The sequence below is a fragment of the Lepisma saccharinum genome, chromosome 1 (assembly GCF_977018435.1).
Source record: "Lepisma saccharinum chromosome 1, izLepSacc3.1, whole genome shotgun sequence".
Taxonomy (NCBI): Eukaryota; Metazoa; Arthropoda; class Insecta; order Zygentoma; family Lepismatidae; genus Lepisma; species Lepisma saccharinum.
This window is the reverse complement of record NC_139229.1, coordinates 117,262,965-117,273,033: the sequence shown is the minus strand read 5'-3', so window position 1 is coordinate 117,273,033 and position 10,069 is coordinate 117,262,965. Positions and strand designations below refer to the sequence as shown.

At 36.4% G+C, this 10,069-nt stretch overlaps 1 protein-coding gene across 1 annotated transcript in view; it reads right to left on the bottom strand.

Annotated features, from left to right (window-relative positions):
• Positions 1–324: 324 nt before the first annotated feature.
• LOC145999936 (dymeclin) overlaps positions 325–10,069 on the bottom strand; it is a 75,409-nt gene continuing 65,664 nt past the window's right edge. Inside the window, exons 14-15 of the mRNA XM_083137224.1 lie at positions 5,226–5,339; positions 325–1,015 (exon numbers count right to left, since the gene is read on the bottom strand). Coding sequence (XP_082993350.1) covers positions 863–1,015; positions 5,226–5,339 — 267 coding nt within the window. The 3' untranslated portion in view covers positions 325–862. The remainder of the gene's footprint in view (positions 1,016–5,225; positions 5,340–10,069) is intronic.

Here is a 10,069-nt window from a genome sequence, read left to right as displayed (position 1 = left end):
AGTTACTGCAAGCAATATATAAATACAGGCAGAATTAACAATGGTGATGCAAATTTTTGACGCATCCTACAGTCAGTTTTAACTAGATACTTTTTTCATGTTGAGGGGAATAAACAACGTGGTTTATAATATAAGATGTAAGAGAGTTACTAAAGATATATCTGCGAAACTTACTTGTAAATGTTCTATTAATTTCGGTCGCTTCTGCCACCATCCACTAGGGAACTAGATGGTAAGTTTCGCAGATATATCTTTAGTAACTTGCTTACATCTTATATAGATCCTTTTCACAAAAATTTAAAGTATGGAACGACTAGCTTCATATGTAAAAATATTTTTTAAATTTTATTTTCATATTTTTTTAGTAATACCAGTTTCTGTACAAATCATTTCTACAAATACACATTGGACAGACTGATTCTTTGGTCACTATTTATATAAAGAACACCATAAGGAGAGAAATCATGCTGATAACTACAATGATGTATGAAGTTATAAAGGGAAAAAAATCTTTAAATAAAATACAGACATCCGTTCTGTAACAGCAGCATGAATAAATAAAGACATAACTCTTATAAATATAGTTTTATAAAACTCAAGTATGCAAAGCTGAAATTTCCTCTCCCCTCTCACATGAGAAGTGCAGGTTGCTTCCTGTTGGTTATAATGGTTATATAACAATGCTCTTTCAATATATTGCTCTAGTACAAACAACCAACAGAATATTTGTTAACCTTACAATGCAGATTGCTCTCACTCTTCACTTGTACACCCAAGAACATACATTACATGATCTTCTTATTGTCTTCTTTGGGTGTGTGTTTAGGGGTTGAACTCTCTCTCTTTGACACTCACCAAGTCCTCATCCCTCCAATTTCTCAGGCACAAACAGCTTAATTTTCATTTCGTTCCAATACAAACCTGAGTGCTGGCAAATCAGTGACCAAATGTATGGTATGAAGAAGTCCTCTGGTTGGTCTTCCTCTACATACTTGAATTTCAAGTCTGGAAATTTCTACAAGAGAAACAAACCTTGCACAAATCACAGCACACAAAAATTTATCATAATATACGAAGAAGTACCCAGACACACAATCAACTGATATTTATGTAATAGACCTGATGAATGACAATGAGAATATTACGTTCATTACAGTTCACAAAATGCAGTAAAACATCTGCAAATATGTTTTTCACAAAGTACACGTAACATTATTTTCCTTTTTGGATGCAGCCTCGGAAGAAAGGTTCTGGCACTCTTACGAAGTCAGTAGAAAGAGCAAATAAATATTTGTCTGAAGCAAGTTTAAACTTGAACTGCATGTTATTAGTGTTCTTTTACTTTCAGAACCAACCTGCTGTCATGTTGTTAAAAGTTTTCCATTTACGCCTATTTCATCTCTCATTGACTGTTTTTAAATTTAGCCATTTTCTGATACTTTAAATGAAATTATGTACATATGGTATTATATTATGGAGTGCTTCAAATATAATAATTGAGAGAAGTGGAAGAAAAGAGGAGGAGGTAAACAAAAGAGGACAAATGGGTGGTACACTATATCAAAGCATTGGAAGATTAATATGGAACAGGGATGTACCTATGAAATGCTAGAAGGTAATATACAACACATACTATGTGCCAATAATTACGTACGGAGCAGAGACTTGGACAATGGCAGAGAGAGAAAACAAACATGCAGGCAGTGGAGTTGAAATTTTAAGGAGTGTATTGGGGAAGACTAGAAGGGATACAATAAGTAATGAGGTGATCTGACAGACAGTGGGTGTGGTGAAGCTTCAGGACAGATGAGATAGTTCGAACACATGAAGAGGATGGATGTAGAAAGGCTACCAGTAAGAGCTTACAATTCACAAAGAGTGGGAATAAGGCCAAAAGAGCAGATAGTGGAAGACCAGGAAAAAATGGACAGGCTTGACATCTATGCCAACCCAGCCAGAGGCACGGAACTGTGAAGGATGATGGTAACACTGTTAAGCCTTGCTTCCATGTTAATAAATAGGGACACTGATTTATGGTAAATAAAATTCATGAATTTCGCATTTAAAAAGTTACAATTTCGGTATATAAAAGCGGTGAAAAAAGATCATTTCGTTGGAAAAGCGGTAAATAAAAGTCAAAGTTAAGTAGTCTGCACCTACCTTTTATCAGTTAAAGTGTACACTTAACATAACCTCTGCATTGCATGGTTTTAAATTTTATCTCTGGTTGGTCATTATTAGGGAGACAAATTTATGGTAAATAAAAACTGAGGAGAGCGGTAAATAAAATGTTATATCAGCGGTATATACCAGCGGTGGAAAAAAAAAATTGGCACACACTTTTTCATCATGAGAGGAAACATCATACAAAAGAGCTATAAATTGATAAACTACTTCATTTTTATATACTGTACACATACACAAGTACTTAGCTGTCCAACCAAAAAGAAAACATCAACACAAAATCACTTCATTTCTAAATTGCATATCTCACTTGATTTATTCATTGTATGTATTTAAAGGATATCCTTGCTGTCCATCAAATAAAATAATCACTACTGCACATACACAAACACATGTTGAAAATCACATGATGATAAACAAAATTCATTCATGACTGAACACAAATGACACCATTGTTTCCCTTGATGTGCGGGAACAGACTAATCTTATCGCTGCTACAGCTAGCAAGTTCAATGAAACGAAGTTGAGTGGAAATTCGGGGGAAGAAAGGAATGAAGCTTGACAGGGAGCGAAGATTTCGAACTGAGATTATGTACATGGGAAATCCCAATTTGCAGCGTCTTCCTGCTGTGATAGAAGATAAAACGTTTTTCAGCTGCAAGTGGTAGGAAACTTTAGGCAAACGTTTCGTTACAAATCGACAGTTTGCGCGCACAACCTCGATTGACGGTTTTTGCTTGTTTTCTACACAATTTGATGATATTTCATGGTTATTTCACGAAAAAGCGTTCATTTCGTGGAAAAGCACACATTTCGCATTACTTCGCGAATAAAACTCATGCATATTTCATGATTGGGGGTGTAGTTACGTGTAGAATTTTCAAAATTGCATATTTTTTTCACATTTCGCGATTTCGCGTGTCGCGAAAATTCAATGTCCCTATTAATAAAACATTAAAATACTGACCAAGGCAGAATTTATAGTAGGGATGGGACCCATTAATCGGTACTCTATCGGTATGGGCAGATATAGGCATATCATATCTGCACCGGTTTATCGGTAAAATTACCGATTATTTTACCAATCCGATATATCGATAAGTATCTTATAATTTAGTGCAAAATTCGGCAATTTTTTGTAATTTTTATGGATAATCTCCATGCCCTACTTTCTGAAAAAGTAAATGTCTAAATATTAAACTTCTTTTGCATTGCAATCAGCTCGAAAGCCACATTTATTACGGAGATCAATGAAAATTTCAGGGTCTTCAAGGACCATTTCTAATTTTATATCGGATCGGTAGAATATCGGTTATCGGTATCAGTAAATTTTATATCGAAACTGTATTTGTATCGGCCAAAATTTTATATCGGCCCATCCCTAATTTATAGTATAAAAAAATATATACACTACACTAAATAGAATGTATTGAGAATTTCGTCTGAAGAAGACCCTGTTAGAGGGTGGAAATGTTACCAAAAGTGTATATATTTTTTATACTATAAATTCTGCCTTGGTCAGTATTATAATGTTTTATGAAGGATGATGATGATGTAGAAAAGGGTTGGTTTATTTTCCAATTTTTTAGTCTTTAATGGTTATTTTTATTTATTTGAGGGCTGACCTGTTACCACTTTCAACTGATACCGATACTCTCACCGATTCTACCAATACCATAATAATAAAAATTGTTCAGAATATTGATTAACATTAGTGTGTAAGTATTCCACTCTAATTATATGCATAATTTTACCAAGATTTTTGCTTTAAAATATTTAAACAATACATCAGAATATTAAATTACATGTTATCACAAAAATCACTTTTTTCTCACAAAACTTGTGCAAAATAAATAGACACTTCAAATTTTGTGTCATTTTCACAATAATTAGGCTCCGTGAAAGTGTTGTGCAGCAATTGTGCTGAAGCATTAAAATGCCGGAAAAGTATCGGTCTGGCCCTAATTTATTTATTTATTTATTACCTGTCTTAATTTCATTGGCCTTAAGGCCAGCCTCACACCGGATCCATTTTTGTTGCAAACCAACTCGGGGAACGTTTAACATGGGGCTCTTATGAGCTGATGCACACCGGACGAAACATTTGACTCAAGTCACATTGCGACAAAACAGTGAAGCACGATGAGACAAAATGCTCTGCGCATGTGCGAATCCTTTCTTCTTAGCGCACCACCTGCATGACACTCATCACTGTATTGTTTGACAGCACATACGTATATATGTAAGTTTGACAGTGCAGTCAAGATTAAAAATAGACTTTGATCCAGAGCAGCTAATCCTTCTTGTGCAAGTGAGGCCTGCGCTGTACGATTATTCATCGACTGAGTATCATAAGGACAAAATTGATGTGGTATGGAATGAATTACATTACAATTCCATTACGTGAAAAAAATTGGCTTATTACAAATTATCTTGTAATGTACAAAACATATCATAAATTGTACAAAAAAAAAACAATCTTCAGGCCAGTTTAATATTTATTGCTCGAATAACTATGTGGTTGCATTACGCGAATTAAACATTTTGCTTTTTTGGAGGAAGGAGGGGGGGGGGGGCAATGCTTAAAGTGAGCGGAATGCACCGGAACTCCATTTTGGCAAAACTCTGTTCCTGCTGCAACATTGTACATCCATTTTATTTATTTAATGCACCATACAAATGTCCATTCTTTGTTACATTAATTCTTGTAAAGAATAGATGAAAGGGATAAAATAATGTTCTTGTACTAAATTTGTCTCCTGTTGGTGGGCGGGCAGAAAATTTAGAAACAATAATATATTGCAGTGAGTGCTATTCGTTTAAGATGCAAACAATAATAAAAACTTGTTTTGTTTTGTCAGAAGCAAGGTGACTCTTCGTGTCACGTCGCTTTGTGTCCTGTCGTGTTGCATCACGTTCATGACTTGTCGTGTCAGATCTGGTGGGGCTGGCCTAATTTAGCCAAGAATAATTGTTTGAACATCTGGGCTTTACTTTTGGAATGTGACTGCTTCATTCACAACAAAAAAATGTGGTCTTACCTTTAGCCTTTCCCTTGGCCACTGTAACGCTCCATGCTGAATGGTTGCAAGGACTTCATTCACACTAAGATCCTTCTGCACTTGTTCTAATTTACTTGAAAAGTACATTATAACCTGTTAAAGAAACAGAAATGAGAAAATTATTGTATATGATTCAACAGAGTGGTTCTTAAAGTTGACACAGTTAAAGTATAAAATTAATTCAATATGTTTTTCAATTTACATCCTTATTAACAACCTACTGCTATTGTTATGAGGTTAAAGGAATCTTAAAACAATTACAACATTTAACAACTTTGTACCTACCTTTATCCGATGAATTTTATAACCTTTAGAACATTTTCCAGCAAGAAATCTTGTTAAGCAATGGAAAACACATTAAAAGTTAATACAATGAAAGTAGTCAAGGTGTTTCCATCGTTTTAAATGGCTGTGAAGTCCATTACAATACAGACACATGTATACTTATATGAGAAATGGGGCAGATTGATTGTTACTCTTAGCATCAGGCAATAATAAAGTGTATTGGTTGCGATGGGTCGGGAGCTGTACTTCTAGGTTTTTGAAGTTGGTTTGGTTCTCTACTTATCTTCAATAGCCAGAAGGGTACAAATGAACCTAGAAATATATCTCCTAAGCTACTCTACGCAGCCACACATCTCCCATGTGCGATGTGTGGTGTTCCCAGTTAGCAGCGAGTGTTCGGAAGAAGACTCGTTGGTATCTATAGGAACTTTCAGCCTAAATTGAAACGGTACTAGTGGAGCACTCGCAGTATTACACACTCAGGGACGAAAATTAGATACAACTCGTTGGAATGACAAATTTATTGGCTATTTAGGACTTAGGACAAGTATCTTGAATTATCACAGGCAAAAACAAACATTTATGTATATGTTTACACACACAGCACTTAGATAAGATAACATTCTACTTACAATATCTGGAACTCATCTTTGGCATGGACACAAGCCCGTTTTACCAGACTTGGGGCCCTTTGTTTCAAACACACTTTTGAACTACAATGGCTCAATTTCTTGGGGGAAAACCTAATTTGCTGGCACAAAAACACACAATCCCATGCTTCCTGTAGCCTCTCAAAGCTATTGGGGGTACTGGTGATGATGGATGGTTGTTCCACTCTCCGATTGAGATGGATTCCTGTCTCTATGTATCTGATTGTTCATCTTATACAGCCACATGGCCACACGTGAAATGTTCGTGGCAAGGAAAATCCACATTTTCCGTTTTTACCACTTTTTAGCATGCCCGAGTCCCGACTATTGACATGGATAACTTTTCTGGCTGTTATCTGCCATGTGAGCCCATACCAGGCTTTTGAGGGACTCTGAATCACTATGTCGGTAGTTCCCAGTGATTTCAGGGCCGTTGTGCTCACTCACTATGCTTCTATATAACACGCTACTTGGACACGATCTTTACTCCATGAAAGCTGGTACAGAATAGTGATGGGTTGTTCCAAAGGAACGAAACTGGCAAGTGAACGAATCGTTCCGATTCCGGAAGTTAGCTGGAATAGATTCCGGTTGTGAGTGGAGCTACTGCGACTGCGCCGTTGTCAACACATGCGAGAAACTTCTACAAGCGGCTTCTCTTGTCCTATTGTTCCCTTACTTTCCCATTATCTGCCTCAGCATTGAAAAGGCATTCCGAGGAGAGGGAAGAAGGTGGGGGAGTAGTAGGAGGAAAGTTGTATTTTGCCCATTCCGAGTGGTCTGGGCTAAACAGCAGGGTCAATGTGAATTCTGCAAAATTCTGCCCTGGCTCAGAGAAAAATTTCCCTCCTGTGCAGTAAAAAAATTCCCTTTCGACTTGAAAATTTCTGGTCTTCCACAACCAAGAAATACAACAATAAGATAGAAAATAAATTATTCTTACTTTCAGGATTTATCCAGAACTTCTAATCTAAGAGGGTGTAAATGATGTAAAGGTAAATTTAGCACCAAATCACACTGACTGATTGATTTGTTTTATTTTACTTCGCTTTTTGTGCCACTTTTGGCTAATTTGCGAAGATGGAGATGATTTTTTTTTATTTTGATTTAGTGTATTTTACTTCGCGTTTTGTGCCTCTTGGCTAATTTGCGAAGATGGGGGTAAGTGATGAAAGGATGAAATTGATGAATGGACATTTACAAAGAAGCAAACCAGAGCGGGATTCGAACCCGGGACCTTCGGCATTGCAGCGCGATGTGCTAACCCCCAAATTAGATGACTGTGAATAAATTTAAAGGGAGTCTGTTGCGAAAAAAATATAGCCGTGTTATTTAGAGGTGGATAAATCATTGAGTATGTAGTTAATTTATTTTCTTCACGTTGGACAAAATCTGCTTTATTTGAGTCGTTATTCTTAATTAATGTTTTAACTTCAATGTTGTTACACTTTTTAACTCAATCACGATCAACTAAGTTCAAACTGAAAGAAAATACATTTCAGGTGTTTATACGACACCAAAGGAAAAAGGTAAGTATTATTTAATGCATGACGTCTAATTTCACCATTTCTTGCACATTTTAGATGTTTAGGCCTTTTCCCTTCCTTGGGCCCCAAATTTCCCTTTTCTGGAAAAGTTTCCTGCTGGGACCATCGCGGTTAAACTTCCTCTCCCCGCTATTGAGGTCAGAAGGAACCAACCAAGAAGCCAATGATAATAGAGGGCGTTACTACAGTTTTTAACTCGCTCCAAGCTCCCCAATAGGGTAGCTGTACATTTGAAGGACTAGTCAGCGAGCCTTGGTATGAGTTTTTGGAATCGGAACGAGAGTTTGGAGTCTGAACGAATCATTCTGAGGTTTCTTTCCGACCAAACAGCCTGGAGAGAGTCGAGGGTGCGGGTGTGTTTGAAATGCACCTGCACTTCGTAAAATCAAATGTTCGCTGAAATCTGAATCATAAGAACATCGAATTCTAAAAAGAAATGGACGTAACTACGTATTTGAAGTTGATAAAAATACATTTACATTGAAAGAAGAGCGCAGTAATAATTTGGCATACATAACAATTTAATTTATTAATGACATTCGACGGTTACATTTTTCATTATTCTCCCCCTTTTCCCTCTCATTACACAACCTTTATCAAGAATAGATACAAGGTAAAAAGAAAATATGAATTATGAACCATTCTTGTTGTCGACATAAAAGAAACGTATATTTTTAAAAACCTGGTATTGATATATTTACGTCGACGAATCAATTACACGCACGCAATCGGCCTCATTGAGAGATTTTGTTTTAGCACATGACATATTTTTCTTAGCTTTATTTCCATCGCTTTTAGTGTGATTACTATTTGTTATAGCTAATATCAATAATAAACGGGAATAATATGCATGATGATAATTTTCTCCTTTCAAAGTAAAGTATAATTTCACATTGTTGAGCAGTGCAGCCGCAAAGTGTAAAACGCTGCAAAACAACATTGAATGGGCCCACCCTTTATCTGTGTGTAATTAACACACACACATATATATTACCAGGCCATCGTCAGCACAAAACTCCATCCTACATTATTTTCAATTTCTCCCCCCGCCCGCCTCTCCTGGCAAGGAGGAACGAAAGATGAGCCTCGTTTCTCGGAACGAGAGGAAATAATTCCAGGAATCATGATTCCGAAAAGGAACAAGTGAACGATGGTTGGGGGAATCGATTCCTTTAGGTGAGCGGAACGAAAGGAAATGAATCCACAAAAGGAACGATTTTTCCCATCACTAGTACAGAATAGAATCTAAGATGGCTTCCTACACTCATAATAAAGGAAGTTTTCCATCCTGTCCATGACGTCATGCCTAGGAAGGCTCCCATTGGCTGACTCAAGTCATGGGTAGCTTGGTTCAAGCAGTTCCAAGTCTGGCCACCAGGTGTCAGACTAGGATGGAGTTTTTCAACTGTTTGATTGTTTTATTCCAAATAAACATCGATTTTTGGGGTTTCTTAAGCACAGTTATTATAACTGGGGTAAATGAATGGTATTGTCAAGGAAAGGGGGTTATTCTGAACCTACACAAATGTTTGGTTGAAAATACGTAAGTAAATAAAAATTTTGTATGATAAACAAGTTATAGCATATGGTGCTTTGTATGCAAAATGGCTTGGGTATGTTGCTACCAACTTATTGTGGCTTTAACATGATTTTAAGCTGTTTATTAGGGTTTTTAGGCATTACTCTTAATTTCCGCTAATATTGATACTACACAAAATGGCTTCCCTTGTCATTTTAGCATGGTAGCATTGAGTCTTGCACTTGAATGGAATAGTGTGGTGTTTTATTTGTATTTGGGAATGTATGGCCAATCCTTGATTGGTCATAAGGTGTGTTGGTTTATCACTAAAATTATTGCTCTATTACTCTCTCTCTCTCTCTCACTCTCACTCACACACACACACACACACACACACACACACTGTAATTTATTGCAAAATACTGTCTATTTTTATGTTTATTAACCTATAACTTATGTGTCCTATTCGCTTAAATTTTGTAAATTCACTTTCTTTCAAATGTAAAACTCAATGCAGTCACCCAAACATTAATTTAATGGCTCAGGAGTAAAATTTGATAACCCACTCCATTAAAAATTTAAGATAATAATATGGTTAGTTGCTGGACAGTCTCCTGTTGCCCATACATTACTGAACAAGGTCTATTCATTAGCCGACAATTGACAAACCACGCACGAACATTTGCGTAAGAAATTAGCCACAATGGAATGGATGAACTTTCACCTGCAATTTTCTCAGTTTCATACTTTTGTGGGTTATCAAGTTTTACTCCCTAACCACTCAATAAAGAGGTTAATGAATCATTTATGTTCTTCAAGGAA